General features: G+C 42.0%; 1 protein-coding gene across 1 annotated transcript in view; it reads left to right on the plus strand.

The window, feature by feature from the left end:
• The window catches only part of DCLK1 (doublecortin like kinase 1), a 500,460-nt gene that overhangs the window by 458,967 nt on the left and 14,577 nt on the right, over window positions 1-26,916 (plus strand). Inside the window, exons 14-15 of the mRNA XM_054720376.1 lie at window positions 2,553-2,633; window positions 22,191-22,304. Coding sequence (XP_054576351.1) covers window positions 2,553-2,633; window positions 22,191-22,304 — 195 coding nt within the window. The remainder of the gene's footprint in view (window positions 1-2,552; window positions 2,634-22,190; window positions 22,305-26,916) is intronic.

A 26,916-nucleotide genomic window follows, 5' to 3' on the forward strand; every position in this document is an offset into this window, starting at 1 on the left:
TTTAATTGATAGTTTTTCTAAGATTCAAAGTCATCAATTCATCTATTTATAACCATCTCAACTTCTCAAGTGCCTCTGCTTCCCTGGTTTCATCTCTCCCTGGTATCATTCCTTTTACCCTGCTGTAGGCTCTTGCAATGCCCTACCCACACCAGGCTTCAGCCCACCTTAGATTTCTGTGCAGCTTATCATTTCAACTCTTTTAGGTCTTGACTTAATTTTATCTTCTCAGAGAATATTTTCCAGAAGCACCCTGTTTCCAGGTGCAGTTCTAAAACCCTACATGGCTCATCTTATTTTCCTTGTCTGCTGTATTTTTCTCCATAGCACTTACACCCTTATGTCCATCTGGTATACCATCTAACTACCTTTCTACATAGATATAGATAAGTGCATATATTTTATTTGTATAATTTATTTTCCCACTAGAATGAAAATTCCTTGAAGACAAGGATGTTTTTATTTTGTTCATTACTCTATCATTAGTGCCTAGTCACTAGTACATAACTGGTACTCAATACAAATAAATGAAATAAATGAATGAGTGAATGAATGAAATAGTTAACCAAAGTAGAGGAAGCTCAACATGGGCTGAAATTATTAAGAAATACATCATGAGGATGCTACAATTTAACTTGGATCTTGAAAGACAACCAGGATTTAGAGGAAGTGGGGAACAAGGCATATGGTTTTCTTCAATTAAAACTAAAGATCCTAAGAGAACTAAAAATCTTGTGCTGAGACATTATTAGACTTAGAGATTTAAAAAAAACACAACAAAATATTTTAGTTGATCTCTTAAACTTATATCTCTAAGCACTGACTTAAATTTTTGAAAAATTGATCTTAAGAAATAATTATCTTTTGATTATTCAATCTATATAATTTTTCTTTTGCTGTGTCCTGAGTATGAATTTAATTTAAAATAGTATTCCTTAGGCCTGGCCACTTTCCATAGGAAATTATGCATATTGGGCCCAAGTTTCTCATATTCTTCAACTGTGTAAGAATCTAACTCTGGACCTAGGGAAATTAGGGGAATTGAGAAAGGTGCCAGAGGAAAAGTGAAAAGAGGTAGGAAAAATCTGCTGAGGTGGGCATGGAGGTGATTTCACCTGTGAATAGGCTTTTTAGAAACCTGTCCAACTCTTTCCATAACATGCCATCACTCCATAAACATAAGAGTTGGAAGTTACTGACAGATAGGACTATCTCCTCCACCCCCATGGCACCTGGCAAAGAGCATCACAGACAATAGTTGCTTTAATAAGTCTTGGCCCCAGTTAGGAAGTAAAGGTAGATCTTTACTTTGGCAAGATTAATTATCCCCACCCTGGCCAGTTTGGATCAGTGATTAGAGCATAGGCCCAAAGACCAAAGGTCTCAGGTTTGATTCCCAGTGGTTAAGGGCATGTACCTGAGTTGCAGGCCTGGTTGGAGTGCAAAGGGGAAGCAATTAATTGATGTGTCTCTCTCATATCAATGTTTCTCTCTCCTTCCTTCACCCTTCCCTCCATTCTCTCTAAAAAAAAATCAATGGAAAAAATATCCTTGGGTGAGGATTTAAAAACTAATAATAAATTATCCCCATCATGGAATGGTGCTCAGAGCCTATGAATGAAAGGAATGAGAAAATATATATAACCATTTTATTACATGAGAACTTCTAATTCAAAGTTGACAAATGTATGACAGACTCATCATTATAATCCAAACTGTGCTTTCCTGGTCCAGATAAATTTGAGCTTAAGGGAAAGTTTTATGTATTTCAAAACCAATAAATCATTTACTGCTTAATAGTTCTATTTTATTTGTGTTGATTGATCTGGAAATTTTTGAAGCAATTTTTCTTAGAATTCTTTGGCTACTAAAAAATAGTTTTTGTTTTAACAACTAGCTGTTGGCAGTTCTGTATGTCTTTTCTTATAACTTTCTTTCATATCTAAATATGCCATCCTGAAATTGAGGGGGAAAACTACATTTTTACATTCAACTGCCAAAAGAAAATTTAGTGTTTTTAAAATTGATTTTTATATTAAATTGATTCAGAAATTTATTTTTAGAGTGAAAAATCTTAGAAAAAGAAATGAATTTTAATTCTTTAACTTGTGTATTTGTTTTTTTCTACTAAAAATAATTTCATTAAATTGATTTTAATATTAATTTCACTTTATTTTTTTCCACCCACTATAAGCTATGTTTTTATAATTCCAAATATTCACCTTTCCTTTAATTTCTAAAGGTATTAGGTAACTGTGGATAAGTTGAATTGATAAATATAGTGTGTCCCAATAAGATGTATACACACTTTAACAGCTGACAGCTTAATTTAAAAAATGAAATGTATTTTAATAAACATTGCCTTTATAATTATTCAAAGTGTTTGTATACATTTTTTGGGACACCATAGATTTAAGATTTAGAGCTTTTCCAAATAAAAGAGAACTTATGCATTTGAAAGCACCCAGTGGGATAAAGGGAAAAAAATACTTCTGGCTTTTATCTTTGACCTTAAAAGTTAGACAAATGGAATTGAATGTTCCTTTTTACAGGAGCTTATCACCATGATGCTGTTGGTCAATGTTGATCAGCGATTTTCAGCCATGCAGGTCCTTGAGCATCCCTGGGTAAATGTAAGTGACTTCCTCCTTTCCATATATTTACAATTTCAGATTTCCTAATAATGTCACCTTCTTTTTAAAATGTGTTTGTTACTTTCCCCAAAATGTGCCATAACAGTTGCAGGATTGCAGTCTTGTTCCACGAGGACCATGACATATGCACACTGATACGCACTTTCATGGTCCATTACACAAAGCATTTTCTCTGATTTCATCTTCTACTGGGGAGGGGCACATGATCACTACCCCCACCCCACAACCTACATTCTGTGGCCCAGATTAGGGCTGAATACATCAATAAAATGGAGCATATTTTCTGAGTTAGTGCTACTTTTGTATCATTTCTGCCAAAAATACAAGTGACCAAACGGTTTCTGCATACAACTTGGAGTACTCCAAGCAGCACTTCTCAAACTTGCTTCTGCTCACAATTTACCTGGGGATCTCATTAAAATGCATATTCTGTCATAGTAGATGTGAGGCTCTGAATTTCTAAAAGCTCCCAGATGCTGCTGCCATTATATGAGTACCAGGGTCTAATGGTATTTCTTTAGCTATGAAGGAATTGTGCAGTTCAGAGTCATTAGTTTTTTACCCTATGGGTGATTGAAGAGCTTTGTTTTGAATAATTATAATTAATACTTACAGTGTGCCTAACTTAGAGTCTGCCCAGAATTATTTTAAGTACCTTACATACATTAAGTGATTATGTTCTTCCCGATGACTGTATAACCAGGACATACATCCCAATTGACATATGGAAGTCCATAACAAGGTTGAATGGTTCTTACTGTCAGAATAGAAGACATAGATTTGGATGTAGATATGGACATGGACACAGACAGGGACAAGTATAAAATTGTTAGCTTTTGATTAAATTTTGCTATCTTCCCTATAGCTTTGAATGATTTGGCTATAAGTCAAAGTCAATAAAATGTTCCATTTCTCTGAATTATCACCTTGGCAATTAGTTAAGTAATATTTTCCAAAATAACTAATTTTTTAGGATAAAATGTGATTGAAAGCATAGGGTTGAGACAAATTACATCTGAGATGACATGACATTGAGATCTTGTTCCTGGTCTGCCACTTGATGGCCATTAGACTAGGTTCTGGAACTTTACACATCTGAACCTGATTCCTCACACCCCACTGGAAGTTTATAAGTATATGACAGGAGAATGTATGTGAATATGAGCATGTATAGATATACAGCTAAGGTTAGTTTTAAATATTTTTGTATAGCAGAGCTTCTGCATTCTGAATATATATACAACTATGTAAATATATTCATTCCCTCAGCCCTTGGAATAGTTAGGCAGGCAACCAGAGTCCAGAGTGGTCACCTCCAGCCTCACAAACTTTGCATTTACTCCAGGACCCTAAATGAAATTTATCCTTTTCCATGAAGTGGGAAGGGTTAAGAAGCCTCCCATGTAAACCTCGTAATAAGCCTACAAGATAGGCAGGATGGGTATTATTATACCCACTGTACAGATGAAAAGATTGAGGTTATGGTAGGTGACAAGTTTCTAATTGAGTTAAAATTTGCAGCCATGTGCCCACACTCCAAGCCCATTTGCTTTAAACTCCTATGCACCACACTACATCTACCCTCCCTTTGTTTGTATTTGAAAACACTGTGAATATTACAAAATACTTTCTATGTACATAGTCATCATTATGATGTTTGTTCATACAAGTTAGCAACCTTTCCAAAGTAACTTACCTAGGTGCCATGCGTGGCGCCTTTCCCCTAGACGTACAGGGTGGAAGAGGCACAGACGGGCTTTCCCGGTGTAGCAGTTGGTTCTGATTAATATGCATGCTATGTAAAAGCCCATGGTCCACAAACTGTCCAATTGCCCTAAAAAGACTGAAAGTTTAACCAGAGAATAAACCGGAAAGCTGAATTGGAAATGTAGCCTTTGCAGCCTTATAAAGAAACCATAGAGGGAAGAGATTCATAGATTGATTTTAGATTTTTAAGCATATTATCATCAGAGAATCACTGCCTATCAGGCCTGCCCCAGGAGCTCTGTCTGATACAACCAGATAGGGCCCTGGGGGAGGGCTATCCCACCAGCCTCTGTGGGGAGGGTGCCATGGAAGGTTTCCTGGAGGAGGAGCCAGAGCTCCATCCTGGAGGAGTCTGGTAAAGAAACGTCTTGCGGAACCAGATCCAGCAGGATGTGAATATCCTATGTAATAAACGGCTAATATGCAAATTGACAGAATGGCGGGATGACTGGTCGCTATGATGTGCACTGACCACCAGAGGACAGATGCTCAATGTGTTGTATTGTAAATCAGTGAATGAGATACAAGACGCCTTAATGAGCCAATTAATTAGGAGTTGTTTATTGCACACAGCCCAGAGGGAGATGTCTTTTTCCAAATCTCTGAGCAACCCATACAGGAAGTTTTTCCGTATTTATAATTTTTGAGCGTCTTTGTTTGCATATATTACAAAGGGCTCTCTGTGAGTTATTGTTACAGACAGGTGTAACATTAAATACATAATGAGTTAGTACTTGGAATTATTATCAGTACTAGAGGCCCGGTGCACGAAATTCGTGCACTGGGGGGGGGTGGGTGTGCCCCTCAGCCCAATCTGCACCCTCTTCAATCTGGGACCCCTCAGGGGATGTCCAACTTCCAGCAGTCGGACATCCCTCTCACAATCCGGAACCGCTGGCTCCTAACCACTCACCTGCCTGCCTGCCTGATTGTCCCTAACCCCACTGCCTGCCTGCCTGCTCGCGCCTACCTTGATCTCCTGCCAGCCTGATTGTCCCTACCTTGCCCTCCCCTATCAGCCTGATCACCCCAAACTGCCTGTGCCTTGGCCCCCAGTCTGGCCTCCCTCTGGAGGCACCACCCCCATAACCTCAATGCTGCTGCCACTGCAGCTGGTTATGGCTGCCTGAGCCTTGGCCTTTGTAGCCACTGCGGCTTTGTCTGGAAAGATGTCCGGAAGACAACCACTCTAATTAGCATATTACCCTTTTATTAGTATAGATTTGGGGACCATTACAACCACGCAGAACTTGAAGAAAACACATGGCCCTGGTCAGTTTGGCTTAATGGAGAGAGCATCGGCCTGTGGACTGAAGAGTCCAGGTTTGATTCTGATCAGGGGCACACATGCCTGGGTTTCGGGCTCAATCCCCAGTAGGGGGCCTGTGGGCGGCAGCTGATCAGTGATTCTTTTTTTTTTTTTTTTAATATATTTTATTGATTTTTCACAGAGAGGAAGGGAGAGGGATAGAGAGCTAGAAACATTGATGAGAGAGAAACATCGACCAGCTGCTTCCTGCACACCCCCCACCGGGATATGTGCCAGCAACCAATGTACATGCCCTTAACCGGAATCGAACCTGGGACCTTCCAGTCCGCAGACCGACGCTCTATCCACTGAGCCAAACCGGTTTCGGCTGATCAGTGATTCTTATCATTGATGTTTCTATCTCTCTCTCCCTCTCCCTTTCTGAAACTTTAAAAATATATATTTTTTAAAGAAAACACATGATCTTCACTTTGGGCTTTGTCATCTTACAATATCCTTTGTGCAGTGTTTTAACTTCCCTCAACTTTCCTTTACCCACCTTTAAAGTGCTATCTATTTTGGGGAAGATGATCAGGAAAGTGATTCCAATGGGTAGAAGTTTTTTTTGGAGGGGATGGGTCATGAAGATATTTAAAAATTGAGCATGGTGATGGTTGTACCACTCTGAATTTACTTTAAAAAACCAGTTCATTGTACACTTTAGGTGACATGTACAGTATATGGGTTATATCTCAACAAAGCTGTTCTTTTATTTCTTTTTAAATAAAGACCAGTCTTATAATCAATTGCAGATGTTTTCAGAGGCCCCTCAAGATTTGCTCACCATGTCCCAAATCACGGCTGTGATTCCCAGTTGCCTCCAGTCCTGGTGGATCTGGATGGTGTGGTTTGCAAAGGAGAAGGCGGCAAGAGGCTTATGGAATTTCGGCAACCCCATTCCCCTGGTCTCCTCATAGGGCACCAGGGCCATTCCCACTGTGCCAGCTCTGCTCCCTTTAACTTGTTGGGCAAAAGAATCCTGTGTGCTCTGGCCAGAAAGTGCATTCTTTCTTAGGTGGCCCGGATGCTTTTTTTAAGGTCGTTTTATGGATTCAAAAGAATAAACAGAGATGTGGAAAGCTTTTGTCAAAATCCTTTTACATGGTTCTTCCAGTGTCATGGGAAATGAGATGTGGCTCTGAATTCATCCCAAAGTGTGTCTTTGGGCAAAAGCACCCAGAACGGCACAACTCCTGCAGAATGCCCCACACACTTTGCTGTCAGGACTCAGGGGGGCTTGAGGGTGAGCGAGGCGGCAGTGCCAGCACAGGACCTGGGAGAAGGTAGCGCTTTCTACACTGCCCAGGCCACGTGGACTACAGCAGTACCCGCCCAGGTGGGCAGGGTGTTTCTGCTGTTTTGTTTTGGTCTGGCCTCCACCCCATTAGCCACGGACCTGTGCCTGCACTGAGACTGAATGGTTTGATGGCCCTACTTTTTGGTGGACAGTGGATGCACTCCCAGAGACTGGCAGTTAGACTCTGGCGGCTTCTGAGTCCCTTGCGGGGAGAGCCCGGCCCTAGGTCAAGAACAGACTCAGGCGTCCTCGGCCAGGAGGCCTCCTTGGGCTAGGGGCCGCCACAGTTTGAAGGCTGGCCATGACCCCAATCCTGGCAGGGGTCTCCTCTGGGGTGCTGGCAGGCCTGGGTTAGGGTCACTGGCGGTTTGGAGGCCGGTCACGCCCCCGATCCTGGTGGGGGTCTCCTCTGGGGTGCTGGCAGGCCTGGGCTAATGGCCACCCTGGTTTAGAGACTGGTCAAGCCCCCGATCCTGGCGGGGGTCTCCTCTGGGGTGCTGGCAGGCCTGGGCTCTGGCGCCGCAAAGGGAGAGGTTCCTGAACCTGCTTCCCACACACCTAGGCTAGGATACATCTTGTAGGAGGCGGCTTCAATGCCGGGGGTCGGTGATCAGGTCCTCCGGAGCCTCGCCTTCTGGGCTGCAGTCCCACGTCTCCCAGTGCCCCAGCCTCGGATGCGCCCACGCAGTTGCCCCCACCACCAGCCACCTCAGCGCAGGCCACAGCAGCTGAAGCCAGCCTCTTGGAAGCCAGGCCACCACACCCACCACCTCTAGTAGCTCTCTGCTGCTCCCTCCCTGTGCCCTGTCCTCTGGGGTGGGGGAGTGCTCCCAGCCCAGAGGCCCTCCCTCCCTCCGCAGCCTAGTTTGGGAAGCTGACCTCATGCTGGGGCTACTATGCCAGCATGCCCACTCGGCTACTGTGGGTGCAACACGGGCCCCACGGAGGCCAACCTGGAGAATGTGGACCCCAGCTCTGCATCCGGCTGCTGCAGATGGCCTCGGTGGTCAACTACCACCTGCTCCTTCCACTGGCCCCATTGATCCCTCTCAGCACCAGCCATTTAGGCCAGGGCGGCGATCGCCCGGGGACCCCGCCCTGGGAGCGCCTGGCTGGGCCCGGCCACGCCCCCCTGGTTCGTGATGGGCCCCGGGACCCCCGGGAGGCGCCTGGCTGGGCCCGGCCACGCCCCCCTGGGTCGCGATCTGCCCCGGCCCCGGGACGCCCGGGAGCGGCTGGCTGGCCCAGCCACGCCACTTTAGGGTTGCCATCGCTCCTGGGACCCCCGGAACTAAGAGGATTTGGCGCCGCCATCTTGGTTTTCTCAATGGCCAGATAGGCCACCCGGAGTCCCGCCCCCAGCCTCTTGCAGGCCCAATCATTGGCATAGCGGAGGTGCAGTCAATTTGCATGTTTCTCTATTATAATGTAGGATTAGTCTATTTTAGTCTATTACATTAGATGGCTACCTTGCAAGGTCAGACAGTTAAGTTTATCTTTTTCTATTATTTGAACTAAAAACAAAGTCATTTTATAGAATAAGAGACTGTCTTAAAGTGACAGAGTTTACAATGACAGAGTTTACAGGACTAGAGACTAATTAACAATAGCTGAGAATTTCAAACAGCAGTTTTTTTTATACAAGATGGAGGTCACTATGCCTCATTCCCACTGGTTTTATGTAAATGAGTAAAATCATTGACTCTTGGGGGTTGTTAACATTGTTAACCTACTCAGCTTTGAGGTTTCCTTTACTAAGTCATATAAAGAGAATTAATAATATGGCACATGTGAAAGTTTTATCTTTAGAGAATTCTTCTGCCTGTGCTGTCTTAAGCTACATTGGGATCCCATCGACCTTGACTGCTGTGGGTGTGGTCAGGATGACGGTATGTGGTTGGTCCCCTCTAAGTAGGAGACAGTCCTTGGGTGATAAATTTCTTTACCTAAACAGAATCACCGGGGTGGAAGGGATGGACCAGATCAGAAGTTGGCACAGGCATAGCGTCTCGGATGTGCTTCTGGATTGCTTTCCAGGTACACTGTAAAGCCTATAAGAACTTGAGTAAAGATTGGTTATGGCTTTTAGCTTTTCCAGATTGGGTTTCCGTGTAAGCTGGTGAGGTGGGTAGGTCAGGGTCTGGAAGAGTTACTAGAATCTGTAGAGGCCCCACTGGTTTTAGGGCAGCCTCCCAAGCTGCTTCATCTGCAGCCTCGTTCCCTCTTGCTTCTGGAGAGTCCCCTTGTCTTACATATATAGAGGTGGAAAGACGTAGTTACATTCAGTAGCACTAGTTGGCCCATTGTCCTTGTTCTGCTCATGTCTGTGTTACTGCCTAATATGTTACCTCAAGGATCCTGGCTCTGAATTCTTTCAGGGAAAATGGATGTCAGTGGGGTCCTCTGACTACTTCCATGCTGAAGGGGGACAGAGTTTTCTTTCAGAGCCAAGAGATCCTTTCTGTCTGTCAGAGGGACAATGAGGCCTGGGCACAGAAGGAGGTGGGCTTGTGACCTGGTAGAGACAAACTGTAACAAATGGTCCTGTGGAAGGGAAAGAAAACATTTCAGTTTTAAGAACCTCTATTGAAATAGAATTTTTATCCTCAAAATTACCTCTATGTTTACCAAAAAAGCCAAATCAAGACCAATTTATCTATTGTATTCATTTGACCTGATTGCTTGCATAAACACAACAAGAATGGTAACTAACTACCTTTGCTGGAATTTCATGATTGAATCTTAGTGTGCCCCATAGGGCCAGGAAGCCAAGCTATCCAGCTGCCGTCAGACCTGCCTGCAGTATCTGCTGAGTTAGGTGAATCCCTCACCTGCAGCAACTCCAACTGGGCCCACACCCTAGGCTTTAAGGCCTATCTCAACAGCCCTCCTACTCATTGTGGCCCAGAGTGCGTGGGGGTTCCGCAGGGACACAGAGGTGCCCTTATTGCTCCCCTTCTACTCTGACCAACCACCAGCGATGGTAGGGTATGGCCTGACGCTCCAGTGCAATCTATTTTTAGGACTACCAAGCAGAATACCAGGCTTTCTATGTGGCACTCTTATTGGCTTCAAGTCTTCAGAGCTCAGACAGGGCTTTTTGAAACATGACACTCCAGTCAAAGTTTTCAGTCAATAAAACCATTACTGGAAACCAGTCTTATTGAATTTATGCAAAGAAATGTATTGCCATGATTTATTAAGCACTGACAAATTTGGGGGGAATTATATAAGGAGGAAAATATACTGACCTGCTTTAAGAGCTTCTGATTTTCCTTGCCAGTCCTTTTCATGAGTAATATTTTTCTAAATGTATTATAACAAAATAGTAACTGTCTTTAAATGGCAAGAAGAAATTCAAAATGTGTCTATATTCAAATAGACAGTTACAGCTGTTCCTGTAGTAGGGTTCCCCCTACTTGAATTTTCCTTAAACTACATCTGGTCTCTGGGAGGGGTGACATGCCCTCTCAGAACGGACTAAAGGAACTTTATTCCTTCATAGGGTCTCACATGTCACAGGACCTCACAGGGTCTGTAATTCCTGTAACAGAGGGCTAGTACTCACCACTTCACTGCTTCCCTCTGTTCCAAACAGGCCTTCCCCAGTTTCCTAAAGTTGAGGTTTGTGCCACCCCACCCCTGGCATGGGCATGGTCACACAGGCCTGCAAGGCAATATACAGGCTGCTAACTGTCTCTCAATAGAGACCAAAACCTGATGGGTATTTTTCTTTGTCCATTTGGATACCTGCCCTTTTGGCAACTGCATTCAAATCTGCAAGAGAATTAACCCTTTACACTCGCTTGCTTTTTTCATCGAGCTGCTACCGATGCTAACCATGTTGAGTCACACTCGACATCCGAGTGCAAAAGGTTAAAGATTAATATAACATATTAACATAATGAAGTATAATTATTGACACTGTGGCCACTTCAGGCAGCCAAATTTTCTGCTACCATACATGACACATGGTAGGGCTATACAAACATCTCAGGGAGGTGACTAAAGTCCATTTTTACCTTCCTACACAAAACTGTCCTTGTCTCTATGGAGTCATGTCCATCAAGATGCAGGCATTATCTAAGTCTATTAAACAGTTTTTTGCAGGCCACTGTCAGGGCTGTGTATGGTGGCCAGTTTTTCTTTCTAGCCACAAACACTGTCCAATTTCCCTAAAATGTATTCTGGCACGGGAGAAAGTTGTTTTGCTGTACACAGGCAGCTTAACCCCTATTCAGCTGGGCTTGGACCTCTGCCCAGCAAACTGCAGTCTATAGGTTCAATATGCAGCCTCCGGGCCTCCTAACACAACAGGGCCAGCCCCTCAGTCAGACTCCTACTCTCTGGGAGAGGCTGAAAGTTCTGAGCTGTTCTTAGCTCTTTTGATTAGGGAGTATGACTTCCCTTCGCCCTCTCCAGTTAACCCTGTTTATCAGTTACAGGGCCTTGCCATCCCTGTCTCTCATCACTGCTTGATTCCTAGTGGCGAGCCAAACACAGCCGGGGCTGCAGGGAGAGACGGTTTGCACATAGCAAAGCGCTCCCGTAGTGGTGGCTTGGGCTTCAGGCCCTTTCCTGCCTACCTGTCCTCTTTCCTGGCAGAGATTGCAGCCTCGATCTAGCACAACTCAGATAACTGAGAAACCAAGGACACCAGCAGAGCAGCTTGCAGCCAGCAAAATCAACAAAAACCTATGTCTCCCTGCTCTCCCTGCTGATGCCTGCCCCCCACCCCTCCCCCTGCATTAACCATTTACTCTGTAAGTAAGAACAGGGCATCTGCCCCCACCTCCTAACCTGGTGTCTTGGCTCAGCCCTTAGTCTAAGGGGTTAAATCTTTTAGCTTCTCTGGGACAGTTCAAGGCACTGGAAGGGGACATCAGCCCCTCCTCTTCCAGCAGCAACAGGTACCTAACCCTTTCAGTACATTTGCAAATGAGAAACTTTACCAGCTTTATCCCCAGTTACTTTTGCAGATCCTAGGGCCCGTTGCTTGTCTCCATTTTCTATTGTGAGTTAGAGGAAGACAATTCCTATAGAGGGGGGAGATAGAAACAGCGGGAGTTTGGGAGAAAACTACAGGCCATTTCTGTAGTAGTCCTCCTTCCTGGAGGCTGGGGTCCGACCTGTGGAGAAAAATGACTCTTAGTCAGCCCGGAAAGATAGCAGATGAGGATAAGGGTGTGTAGGGAGATTTCTTGTGGATCAAATCCTGGAAGGTCCCCTGAAGGAAATGGTTTTCAATCTAATCACAGATACCATCAGGGGTGTCAGAAGGGGGGTGGAACCAAGCTCTGTCTTCTAGGAGGGCCCTAATAAATGACTGAAAATGGCAAGTCAAACAAAACTCACAACCACGAAGACAACAGACCGCGCAAGATGCACAACCAGGGGTCCATAGATAGCTATTTATAATAACACTAGTTGGATTCCCTTCTCTTTGATGTCTCACAATTCATTTTGCTAGGCTCTGAGCCAGAAACCTACTTCAATCTTAGTTCCGCCTCAGGTAGCTCGTGCAGAACTATGATATCACAGGCAGGGGCAGGGCCCTGTAAATCTCTCCACCCTGTGGGAGTTTTTGGCAAGCCCTGACCCTGGAAGTCTCTGTCCACCAAAAGAGATAAGAAAAGCCATAAATAACAAGTTATTTGTTCTTTGAAATTTACTACTTTGTTGCAAATAGTTAACTTGAAAAGACTTCTCTCTTGCTTTTCTTACAAGCAATCTTGGAACCTAGCCAGCCTTTGTTTTCTCTGGGCAAAACCCTTTAACAAATTTATACCTTTAAATCTATCCCAGAATTCTAAAATTTCAACCTAATACAGTAAATTAACAAATCTAAGTGGGCTGATTCCCTCTCTGACAGAGAGAGGAAAAAAAAAAAAAAAAAAACCCTGGGGAAAAAAGAGGTCCCAGCAGCTGCTTGGGAGTTTTTGCAATCCACCAGAGCACCCAGCCTTAAATAAATCAAATGTTTTAGCCAGACAAATCAACAGAAGTGCAGAATAAATTAAAGTAGCTTTTGCTTTTACATAGGCTCTCACACTTACATTTATAAACCAGTTAATGAACGGATAATTATGTCAAGACAGACAAACATCCGTACTCACACTCTCTCAGTAGATTAGCCCAAATGGAAGCTGAGCAGATAACTGAAACAATGCCCAACTCCCCAAATGGATGTGGGGGCACTCCCAGCACACATGCCCCAAAATTCTTGACCAACATCTCGGTGAGAACCGACCAGAGGAGGTAAGACTGTGTCCAGTCCCCCTTCTCAGTAACAAAGTGGCTAGTCCCAAACAGCAAAGTGAACTCAAAATTCCTTAACCACATTTGAATTCACTCACCTCCAGAAGGTTTTTCTGATGGCTCCAAAAGAATGCAGAGGCATGTCAGGTGTCCCTGGTCTGGCTGTCACGACCACAGAGAAGTGTCTCTGGGGCCCTGGAACTTCATCAGGTGGCGCCTCCCCTAGAGATCCTCAGGGCCTGGCAGCCAGGCAGGGGAGGCCAAGACTAGGTGAGGGTAGGCACCTGTCTCTTATCTCACAGGGGCCTCCAAATGTTGTATCATAAATCAGCGAATGAGATACAAGACGCCTTAATGAGCCAATTAATTAGGAGTTGTTTATTGGGCGCAGCCCAGAGGGAGATGTCTTTTTCCAGATCTCTGAGCAACCCATACAGGAAGTTTTTCCATATTTATACTTTTCGAGCCTCTTTGTTTGCAGCTATTACAAAGGGCTGTATGCTGTATGTGAGTTATTGTTACAGATAGTTGTAACATTAAATACATAATGAGTTAGTACTCGGAATTATTATCAGTATTAGTCTATTTTAGTCTATTACATTAGATGGCTACCTTGCAAGGTCAGACAATTAAGTTTATCTTTTTCTATTATTTGAAGTAAGAACAAAGTCATTTTATAGAATAAGAGACTGTCTTAAAGTGACAGAGTTTACAGGACTAGGGACTATCTAACAATAGCAGAGAGTTTCAAACAGCAGGGTTTTTTTTTAATACAAGATGAGGTTACTATGCTTCAAATGCAGGAGCTTCCCCCGGTGATCAGTCTCAGCTAGAAGCTGGGCTTATGGCTGGCGAATGCAGTGGTGGTGGCGGGAGCCTCTCCCACCTCTGCAGCAGTGCTAAGGATGTCCGACTGAAGGCTTAGGCCTGAGGAGTGGGCCTAAGCCATCAGTCGGACATCCCCCAAAGGCTCCTAGACTGTGAGAGGGTGCAGGCCAGGCTGAAGGACTCCCCCCACCCCCCGCCCCGAGTGCATGAATTTCATGCACTGGGCCTCTAGTATACTACAAGATAACTTGGTGACTGTGAGCAAATTTGTCCCTATATCTGAGGGGGCTGGAATGCTATTAAAAACAAATAATTCCTTACCTTGATTCCAAACCATATGACTCTACATCAATAAATCCCAACTCAGTAGGGTAAAGAAAAAAAAAAAAGACTTCTGGCTATTATCATTGGAAAACTAAGTTGCTCATTCATATTCCTAGGTAGTATATACATGTCTCAGCAGGATCTTCTACCTTCTCAACCTGCTTTGTACACATTTTTACACATGGTCCCACTTTGCTGACAATCAGGATTCACAGTTCATTCTGGAATTTGGACTTCTGCTGTCATTTCAGTTTTCCCTGTCAGATTCCCTGAAAACATTCACTGAAAGCAAGGATAACATTTAAGGAACTATCTAGAAGACTTACAACTAAAAACATACCCTTTGTATAATTCCTATCTTATCCCATGCTATTTTCTGATACTCTAGGATGAAGGTCCATCTCAATGTGTTAATTCTATGAACTATGTTTTACCTCCAATTATTTTCCTAATTTTACTAATGAGGAAACAGAAGCTCAAAGAAATCTAGCATTAAGCTCATGGAATCTGTAATATAAGGTCTGATACCTGGGTTTTACCCCCAGAGATTCTGATTTAACTGGTCTGCACTGGCGTCTAGGCATTGAGAATTTTAGAAGTTTCCAGGTGATTTCCTAGGGGAAAGGACTGGTTTAAATAAGTCAAGGGTAGTTATTTAGCCAATTCAAAACTTCCTATCACTTTCCTTGTCTTTCCATTTTAATTTACTTCCTTTATTTCACCTACCTACTCTTTTGAAAAGATACTCCCAAGCTAAAATATACTAAAAGAATGAAGAAGATGAGGGGGAAAAAAAACAAACAAACAAAAAAAAACACAAGAGCCTGAATAATCTACCAAGATGTCTCATGCTAATAAAAATTAGCTCTACACACAAAAATATATAAACATTCATCTCATAGTGCTGGCAGAATTTGTTAGAAAGTAAGAGAACCCTGGGGATGCTATAATAATAAATAAAACCACTTATCCATATTCATAAATTGTGAATGATGACTTGGAATTCCACTTTCCATTTGGGCATCTTATCCTCTCCTTTCTCCAAGGTAGATCTTAATTTACTATTTACTTCATATTTTCTCCCCAAGTACAGTGTGAATTGTAGACAGAGAGGATATCTAGGACCCAGCTGAAGGGAGTCAAAAGTCCTGGGGTACCCTCAGTGGTTAAGTGTCAACCTATGAACCAGGAGGTCATGGTTCGATTCCTGGTCAGGGCACATGCCCGGGTTGCAAGCTTGATCCCCAATATGGGGTGTGCAGTAAGTAGCCGATCAATGATTCTCTCTCATCACTGATGTTTCCATCTCTCTCTCCCTCTCCCTTCCTCTCTGAAATCAATAAAAATATATATTTTTTAAAAGTCCTGGGGTTCTGTACAGCTGGGGGTGATTAGCATGAGTCAGGAGGCCACACACTGGGATGTGAAACATGGCTGCTATTGAAGAGTGTTCTAATGCACTCGGGATTGTTTAAAACTCACTTGGAATATTCTAGGGGTAAAATGCTCATAAATTTACAGATATTAATAATAGGATCTGCAATGAATAGACTGAAAACCGGATCCATGATCCAAAAACAAAACTCCATGAGGGAGGAGGATTTTCTGAAGCGTGACCCCTGGAATGGTCTCCCTAAGGAGGGAAATTCACTCAACTGAGTGACTTCATGTCCAGGCCCCCACCTCCTCCCCAACATCTGCTGGAGAAATGGAGACCAGGTCTCTTACAGACAGCTGTGAGAGTTCATTTTCCATTTTGCAAACTAATTTTGTTCTTGTCAGTTACAATGCTCTGTCAAGTGGTGGATGGGAATTTCTAAATCAAAAACCACTAACCTCAAACCACAACCAGCCTATGTCAAACAAGAAACTACTCCCAGAAACTACATACCAAAACGTGTGGTAATAATACTATGACTATTTGTAAGATACTTCCAGGTTTGTCACGTTTAGAAAATTCATAGCACATTTTTGGCACACAATCTATTCAGAATAATGGTGATAAAGATGTATATAAAAATGTATGTTTTAATGGCCCTATTTATTTTATTGATGCAAGACAGTAAATTAACTAAATCTCCATCATCAATCCATATGCCTCAGGTACAGATTAGGTCCCAACAAAACCAGCTGTTTATGTCTTTTAATCCAATTATGCTCAAAGCCTTCAAAATTGATAAGAAACTGCAGACTTTTTATTTACAGTGGTGTGTGTGTGTGTGTGTGTGTGTGTGTGTGTGTGTGTGTGTATTACCTTCTCTAGCTGAGATACCTTATTTCTGTGTTCGGCAAACTGCGGCTCTCGAGCCACATGTAGCTCTTTGGCCCCTTGAGTGTGGTTCTTCCACAAAATACCATGGCCTGGGAGAGTCTATTTTGAAGAAGTGGTGTTAGAAGAAGTTTAAGTTTAAAAAATTTGACTCTCAAAATAAATTTCAATCGTTGTACTGTTGATATTTGGCTCTGTTGACTAATGAGTTTGCCGACCACTGGGGAACAAATTTTGAACTGTTTTAAGATTTTTGAAGTCAAAAACATCTTTTGAGGGTTGTTTCACTACTTTCATTGCATTGCTTCAACATGAATTAATAACCAAACAGAAGCTGAAAACTTCACTAGAATTTAAAGCTGGAGGCCTGAGCCCTAGGACCTAATATGTAAAAGAGTCACTAGGCACAAATAGTGTGGTGAAGGCTTGAGAGAAGTGAGTGCGAGGAGAAAGTGGTCAATGGGAAAAAAAGCAAAAAACAAAATACAAAGGAGACATCTGTAATATTTTCAACCAAAAAAAATTAAATTTAAAAATATTAATTAAATATTAATTAATTAATTAAAAGAGTTGCTAGGAGTCTTTACAGAAGATTAGGACCAGGGAGGGGCCAGGCAATGATAAGGAAGTCCATTGTGAAAGTGATGAGAAAACAAACTCTTAGTTCAAGAACTGGCAGGGAAAAGAACTCAGGTAAAGGGAAATTTCTGGTAAGGATGCCCAGTGGTGGGGAAGTGAGGAGGTAGGATTGAGCAGCAAGGTAAATCTTCCTCAGTAAATTACATAGGGGCTGCTGCAATGGAATCCCAGCTATTTTTTTTCTCTGTATTCGTACCCAGGATATTAAACAGCCTGTGCCAATCACAGGCCCACACTGACCCAATGCTACTTTACGTCATCCGTTGTTAGCCGGGGCTGCTAGCACAGCCTGCTCCACATGGGATTCCAGAACGCCTGCCCTAACAGGTTGGATTGCCTTATCTCAAATTAGGGAGAACCTAGTCTCTCATTGACATAGAAGCTTCTAACTGCAATCCAATGGGTCTCCCAATGGGTCAGTATCACTTTAACTGACCTTCATTCAAATGCTTCCCAGGCTCCATTCAGGCTTGTCCAAATATTCCATTCTTTTCAGCTCCTAATTCAACTCTCTCACCCCCTCACTACTGTGCCACTTTTATCTGGAAAAGAAGAGTCATTGAGTCCCTCCATTTAACACTTAGGGAGCCCTTTTAAAGCAGATATCATGCTAATGGATGCACAGAAGTTCTAGACCTAGCTGTGTGACCTTGAGCAAATAACCTTGTTGAGACTCAGTTTGCTTATCTTTGAAATGGAACCGATAAGCCATATTGTAGAGGATAATCTGAGGATTAAGGAGATTATATATGTAAATCATTAGCACACGCCACAAAGCAATTAACACTTGTGTCACCTTCCTCTTTCTGCCTTTCTCTTTTAACTGTGCTCCCCTCCACCTCAAAACCGGCCTCACCCTTTCTCTCCTTAATTCATCTTGCCCCTTAGACAAAGAGAAACCTACACCTCCCCAAGGCATACTGCCTCATTTCCCCCTCTATCCTACACCTTTCCAGTCTTCCAACTCTTCCTAGCCACTAGCTTCTGACCCTGAGACTTCAAATACACTCAAGGGTTTTTTGTTTGTTTGTTTGTTTTGTCTTAAAGAGAAAACCGTTTTTTCCATCTGCTTCGTTATAGTCTAAAGCACATACAAATAACTGCCTGACATAGCCTGGAACTCTCCCAAGAGGTGACTGGAACTACATCTGTAATCTTGGGGGTAGGGCAGAACCCCAAACCTTGCCAGATATGTGAGACTAATACCATATTTGTAAAGCCTTCAGTAAAGGTACATCATTTCATCTTTTGTCAAATGTTTAAATATTCCCAAAAATTCTAACTTAGATTCCAAGGGCCTGCTGTTTCATCCACCATTTAAAAAAAGTGTTTTGCACCATTGAATTTGTCCTCATGTTTCACACTCTGATTGGCATAATCCTAATCTTTGTGATTATCGAAAAACTTCTCTCCACTAGGAGAGTTGGGAACAGGAAACTGTACTGTAAAACATCTCCACACTTGCTACTCCTCTTACTAAAAAACATTGCTTTATCCCTAAATAAGACTGCAATCTTTGGATCTTTTTGGTATTCATATGTGTCCTGTCTTCTGTTCTTTCTCCTTTGTTTGCCATTACTCTCCCACATAAACTCTTAACCAGAGATAAACTGGTTGACTCACTGTTTGGCAAACATGCCCTGTGGCTTCCCACTCACATGCGTCTGTACACCAAACCTCATCTTCCCTCCTCTCTACCTGTCAATACGTTCCCCATCATTAAGGACCAGGTCCAGCCATAATCCTCATGAAGCCTGTGCTGACTGCTCACAACGGAAAACATGTCCTCTCTCCTCCGAACGCCTTCCATGTTTCTAGCTAAGCCAGGAAGCTGCACTGCCTGGGACAGCTCCGTCTCATCTTGTTGACCTGTTTTATTATTTGACAAAATGTGGCCATACTGCATCTCCCAATTAGCTTGTAAGGTTCTCTGATGGGCAGAGACCGTTCCCCCCTCCCATCCCTAACACAGCAGGCCCTTCATATTCCCTGTTTCTCTTCCCTCCCCAAGTGTTATTCCACTACTGCCCTAACTGTCTGATTTCATTCTATTTCTTTCCACAATACAGACTTAAAAAAAAAAATTGAATTCACTCTGCATCATTGCAAAACCTCCTTATTCTAGATTTGATTTCAGATGTGAGTCACTAAGCATAATAATGGTTTCTTCTTCTAGCCATTAATAAACCAATGCAAGAATATCATAAATTGAGACTCCACTGTGTGTAGAGCACTGAGCCAAGAGCATCTGTTAAAAATTACAGAAAATGTGGAAGGTGTGGTACAAAAGAACAAGAGTTCAGAGTATATATATATATATATATATATATATATATATACACTGTGTGTGTGTATGTGTATATATATATATCTATGTATATATATATATATACACACACATACATATATATACACACACATACACACTAGAGGCCCGGTGCATGAAATTTGTGCATGGGGGGGGGAGGGGGAGGGGTGTCCCTCAGCCCAGCCTGCACCCTCTCTAATCTGGGACCCCTCGAGGGATGTCTGACTGCCCGTTTAGGCCCGATCCCAGGCTTAAACAGGCAGGCGTATATCCCTCTCACAATCCAGGACTGCTGGCTCCCAACTGCTCACCTGCCTGCCTTCCTGATTGCCCCTAACCACTTCTGCCTGCCAGCCTGATCACCCCCTAACCACTCCCCTGCCAGCCTGATTGATGCCTAACTGCTCCCCTGCCAGCCTGTTTGCCCCTAACTGCTCTCCCTGCAGGCCTGGGTCCCCCCCAACTGCCCTTCCCTGCAGGCCTGGTCACCCCCAACTTCCCTCCTCTGCTGGCCTGGTCCCTCCCAACTGCCCTCCCCTGCTGGCCATCTTGTGGCAGCCATCTTGTGTCCATATGGGGACAGAATCTTTGACCACATATTGTGTGTTGGAGTGACAGTCAATTTGCGTATTACTCTTTTATTAGATAGAATAGAGACCTGGTGCACAGGTGGGGGCCAGCTGGTTTGCCCTGAAGGGTGTCCCGGATCAGGGTGGGGGTTCCCTTGGGGCATGGGGTGGCCTGGGCAAGGGGCCTGTGGTGGTTTTCAGGCCAGCCACACCCCCTGGTGACCCAAGCGGAGGCCCTGGTATCTGGGATTTATTTATCTTCTATATTTGAAACTTTGTAGCCTTGAGCGGAGGAGGCCAAGGCAGGCCAGGGCTGCCGAAGCTTGGCTTCCTCCATCGCCGGGGGCAACTCAAGCCTCCTGCTCTCCCCAGCTCCGTGGCTGCCGCCATTTTTGTTGGGATTTATTTATCTTCTATAATTGAAACTTTGTAGCCTTGAGTGGAGGCCTGGGGCTGCCAGGGTGTGTGGAAAGCTTGGCTTCCTTCATTGCTGGGGAAACCCAAGCCTCCTGCTCGCTCTGTGGCCACCGCCATCTTGGTTGAGGTTAATTTGCATACTCGCTCCTGATTGGCTGGTGGGCATGGCTTGTAGGTGTAGCAGAGAGATGGTTAATTTGCATATTACTCTTTTATTAGATAGGATATATGTATGTGTGTGTGTGTGTGTGTGTATATTATATGTGTGTGTGCGTGTGTGCGCGTGTGTGTGTGTGTGTGTGTGTGTGTGTGTGTGTTATACTTACAAAACCACCTAGCATCAAAAATAATATAAGTAGGGAGGCAAATATATAGAATGAACGAGTATTAGGAGTTTACAGAAGAACCATTAGAAGGAGTTGTGTTTTGGAACAGGTGATTTGGACCCAAGTTTTGAAGAAAGAGAGCAATGACAGGTTGCAAAGCCCATGCATATTTTTGCTCACCCTCATTTCCCCACCACTTACTCTAGTGCCTGGTCCACTGTCGACATGTTGTTAATATTGGCTGAATAAATGAATAGCCAAATGCTAAAAGAAGGAGTAGATCCCATGTGGAGAGTCCAGGTTGTGCAGAAGAGTAAGCATGTCATGTTTGGAAAGATGGAGAGAAAGGAGAGAAGGAAAATGATGAATGACACTGAAGTCCTGCCAGGAACTTTGGTTTTAAGAGATAGTAACAAACACTTTATTATACATCCATTCACTTATTTTGCAGATATTTACTAAGCATCTACAATGTGCCAAAGTGCTATGTTAAGACCTGGGGGTTCTATAGTGAACAAAACCTTTTGATCATAATCTAGTAAGTGATGGCACATACTTATGACTCAGGTTATTGTTATTCTAACAGTATTTAACAAGGAGAGCGATCCGTCCAGCCTCCATCACAGACAGCTCTGGCAGAGAACAGAAGCCTCAGTTAAAATGAGCTCTAATGTGAAGTATGTCATAACAGATGATTTGAATGCTGCAAGGAGGATTTAAAACTTAAGGAAGAACTTTCTGCTTGGAAGGTTGTCTGGGGTTATAGAATGGCTGATTGGGTAGCTTTCAGGAGCCCAAGTCTGTCAGTGTCCTTGGGTATGGGTCTGAATGATGGGATAAGAGGGTAAAACTTTTGGATCAGAAAATAAAAATGTTTACATGGATGTTTTGTTGTTGTCCAGATTAACTTGCTCTTTGACATATGTCTCTGGAGCCATGATTGAAATTATTTTATTAGAAACAACAGAAATAAAAATTTTTATTTAAGGAACTCTGAGGGACAGATAACACACCAAATTAACTTTAGGGCAGATGTGGAAATGAATGAGATCTTGGAACAGTACTTCTAACAACAGTGTTTAATGAGAAGACATTGACCAGTTTATTTCTGAAATCTTATGTTAAGATTACTGCCTGTTACTAGAAGACCTTGGCCTCATATTCCTCATATCTTATTTTTTTCTTTTTCTCCTCCCTTTATTTCTTCCCCACCCTCCCGGCCTAGGATGACAGCCTCCCAGAAAATGAACATCAGCTGTCAGTAGCCGGAAAGATAAAGAAGCATTTCAACACGGGCCCCAAGCCGAACAGCACAGCAGCGGGAGTTTCTGTCATAGCAGTAAGCATCTGAAATATCCACCGATAACTTTCTTTAAAGCAATCCACCTAGGAGACAAGCATTATTCAGGAAATTCCACCCAGAGACAGCCGGATGGGTCATTTCTTTAGACAGCTCAACCGTTTAAAGCACTGAAGGAGCTTGGGGCTAAAATACATCACGTGTTTTTGCTGATGATTTCCCGGGTAGTCACATCATTATCCAACACCTCCAGGGTGTCTTGCAGTTTATATTAATTTCATGATTTATTTTTTAAAGCAGAAAACCTCCCCCACACTGGACTGTGTGCCAATGCAAACTTTAGCGCTCTGAGGAAAGGAGTTCATTGTGTTCTTTTGCCAGGACCTTGGAGGGAAGGGAAGCTGAGAAACACGACATTGCAGAGAGAATTGAAACAGTATGATTCTTTGTACGAGACCTAAACGAAAGCCAAAACAGAGCAGAAAGGTTACACAGTGAGATTTTCAGGGAAATTGAATCGCTGTGAACACACAAAGAAATTACGATGTCTTGCTCCTTAGAAATTTCATTTTTAACATTTAACATTTTATTGATGTAGCTACACAGAATTTTTTTTCCTGTTCTATACATGCAGACACACACTACATGCAATTTGAGAGCAGCTCTAGGCAAAGATTAAATTGGGTAGGAAAATAATGAAACCTCATACTTCCTGGTGTCATATTCTAGAGGATATTCAAGTCCCAGATTACTTGTTTTTAATAATTTCCTTTTTTAACAGCATATTCAACGTGAAATCACTTAAGCTGTTTTTCTTTTTAAACAAAGAAATGAGATACTGTGTTGTCCAATGGTAAAAAGTATTTATGCTACTAAATAGTACTTCATGCTCATCAGCAATACTAAATATTTAACTATGTTTACAGCATTTTTGTTTTTATTTTTATTGTGCTGGAGCTCCAGATAAAATTAAACATATATAACTGATATATTTAATACAACCAATCCCAAATCTGGGTTACTAAATATTTGATAGGAGCTTCCAGATTTCACAGGTGGCATGAATACATGCATATACTTTCTTGTACTGTTTGCATTTCATGTTTTTTGATTGAACCCTTTTGTGAGTAACTGGTTCATGAGTAGACTGAACAGTATGTATACCTGAATTTCAGTGCTGCTAAGGATCTAAAATTGCAATTTATTCTTCTTGCCCTCTCTCTCTAGTACTTCTAAGGAAATTCAATGTAGAAGTACATTGTCTTCCATGTCTTTCTAGATTGTTGGTATTCTTTGTTATCAGCATTTTCTATCAGTAATTTTTTAAAGTAACAATCTCCTGATGGTTCTCAACTAAACCACTTTATACTCTGTTTTCATCATTCATTCAATCTATATGTCTATATCAAAACTTTTGATTCCACAATTTTATTTTGCAATGGACTGCCAGCACGCTTGTCCATGAAAAGGACTGTTTTTCTGCTCCTGTTGAGAGCTTACAGCTGCTAGAGAGGGTGCTTTGTCTACCCCTGTCATTTTTTCCTGTTTTTTTTTTTTAATTTTAATTTGTCTTTGGTTAAATTTGCCTGGGTTGTTTCATAATTGTTTGTTCGGTATTCTGGGAATCTTATAATGCCCAAGGACAGGAACTTCAGGACAATTTTCCAATGGACAGATGACACAGATATGAGGGGAAATCCTACTTTAATCAAACCTGGATAAATTCCAAAACCTAAAACTTCATCTAAGTAGATTTCAAAAAAAACAAACTCCAGTTAGCATTTTGAAGTTCAGATGCTAAATGATTTTTTCCTAAATATCATAATTGGACCATTTTGAATGCAATTTAATATCAGTTTCTCAGATCATCACTGACATATTTCCATGGAAACTGTACAAACTGCTAATAGACTTATAAATTATAAAATGGGCTTTGTGATGCTGAGTTACGCATTAGTTGCATGTTTAATCTTCTTTATCCACTACAAAGTTTTAAAAAATAATTGTCAACTTAATTAAGACACAAAATAATTAACTTTTTGGAGAAGTATCTGAAAAAGTGCCTTGTCAACTCTAAAGCACAATTCACATGCTGACTATTTTCATTAATATTTCAAGCATGAAAGAGAATATCACTGTAAATTTCAGAGCTGTTTCTGGACAAACTGCCCTACCATCAGATATGCACTTTCTCCAGAACGCTTTCTCCTCATACATGTCCATACTCGCCATAAGAACCTGGGGTGGGGCGGCGGGGAGGATGAGAAGGTCACCAATCCCAGGGCAGGGCTGGGAATTATGAACTGGACAGTGTGGCTGCCTTTGTTATTATCTTTCAGAATGGTACTGGTTAAGTCCATTTATACTCTATAACAGTGTTCCCATTCTTAAAGTGCAAAAGCAGAGTCTCAGAGGACTACCACAAGAAAAAAGCAACCTTGGAATTAAGTAATATTCCAACTCAAACTAAAGTATAACTGCAAAGGAACAATATTTTGTTGTGAGGCAGAATCTAAGTGGTAGATAGAAGGAATAGCCTTCATAAAAACCATTTGACAATTTAATGATGTAATCTAATTATTAATTCACCCACATCATCGAAATCTCTGTAAAGAATATAACACTGTAATGACTTCTATTTGATGGATATAGAAAAAACTGATTTCAGCATAAATTTTATTCAGACATAATTTTTTCCCATGGGCATGTATACTTCTCCCCGGAGGCTATCAAGTACTGTATTTTATTTTTTCTTCTTCTTTTCTTTGTATTTTATTTTAAACATCCTCTATCCTAGGACTGAATTTTTTACACCCTTTCAAATTTTTAAAAATACTATTTAGAATGTAGTATCAATCAGCTTGTGTGTTTTTTCTTTCTTTTTTTCAGGAAATCAACAATTAAAGCATTAGTCTTTAAAAGGTATTTCTCTTTCTCTAGAAGCCTAACTACCTGCTGGAGATTAATGTTGCTTACAAAAGAATTTGTGACATTTTTTCTTTCTCAGAGGAAAGAAAGAACCAACTATCATAACAGACTCTAGATACAGGTGTAATGTATTACATGAGCATAGCTTAATATGCACGTGTGGTTCTGAATCTTAGTGTTTTTTGGTTTTTTCCTTCTCTGCCCCCGCCCCCAACCTTAGTGAGGCCTAAGAAAGGACAAATGATAACTTTATATTAAGGTTGCAAGAGGTCCTTGAGTAGGTGAGCTGGAGGCTCACAAGGATCATACAGTCCTTCTAAAAGGAAAAAGGGTGTTCTTACATTTAGATCAGGCAACGTGATTAGGTAGAAACCCATTGTTGCTTAAAAGTACAACATTCTACTTCTCAGAAAGACTCCATTTTCCCTCTGCTACCTTTGCCAGTAGGTGGGAAATTAAAATTAAATAAAGAAACAAACAAACAAAAAAAAACACACAACAGAACAGAACAAGGAAACAAAATGTTATTAAAATGCAATTTATAGACATAAAATGGAATTAGAGATGACATTTTAACGGTGGACTTCTTGAGAGCTAAGGGAGGGGAAGGAGACATTATTAGATTGGCTCAGCTTGATGAAGAACCGATGACTAAGATGTCAGTTTTGATTTATTTTTTCTCATTTAATGCTGTTTATTATTTTAACCAATAATTTTCAAAATGCTTTAAAGTTCTTTTGCATTTTTATCATGCAAATAGAGCATTTCAGTCTAATAGAACAAATCCATATTAATCAGGGTGAAAATAATTGTGATACTGGGTTAGGGATTTGGTGTTAGGGACAGTTGGCCTGTAGATGGCAGTAGAGAACTAGGTACTAACTGGCCATCTTCCTGGACTGAAACCGAAGTTCAGGCCTTCTTCCTCTAGCAAAAGCACTAACAGTGCTCCGATTCTTTTTTTTTTTTCTCTAAATAAAATGAAATGTACATTGTTTAAAAGATTAAGATCTCAAATTGCTGTCCCAGGAACACTGGGAGAGCCTGGTTTGTAAACAGAATACCAAATCCTCTGAGGAGTGTTTAGTTTAAATGCCTGGGCCCAGCATCTATTTGAAATGCCTTTTGTGAATTTAGAGGTAGAAGCATTCATCAGCATCCAGCATCGCCCCGCAGCACGAGCACACTGAAAGCACTCATGAGCCTCCGGATAAAGAACGGGGTGCAGCTTGTCCAATAGAGAGCAGATTGGGGAGTGGAGTGGGCACACAGCATGATTTCTGTTTGTCAAATTTGGGACTGAATCTTCCATTCCTAGATAGCCAAATGCTAACATCCTATCCAGGATGAACAATTTAGAGAACTTATCCTGTCTCCTATTTATTGCACCTTTTGTTAATCATAAGCACTTAACTGTAATATGCATTTTTAATATGCAATGAAAACTATTTTTTATTTTCTGTATTTTCGTAGAGAAAATTTACTGCTTTACCCTATATATTTTTAGTTCAGAAATGTAATTGATTTTTTAAAAAAGATTTTTTACTGATTTTTAGAGAGAGAAGGAGGGAGAGGGAGAAATATCAATGTGAGAGCAGTTGGCTGCCTCCTGCACCCATTCCTACCAGGATCTGGATGAAACCCAGGCATGTGCCCTGACAAGGAGTCAAACCGGAAACCTTTTAATGCACAGGAAGATACTAACCAACTGAGATACACCAGC

The sequence above is a fragment of the Eptesicus fuscus genome, chromosome 8, assembly GCF_027574615.1.
Source record: "Eptesicus fuscus isolate TK198812 chromosome 8, DD_ASM_mEF_20220401, whole genome shotgun sequence".
NCBI lineage: Eukaryota > Metazoa > Chordata > Mammalia > Chiroptera > Vespertilionidae > Eptesicus > Eptesicus fuscus.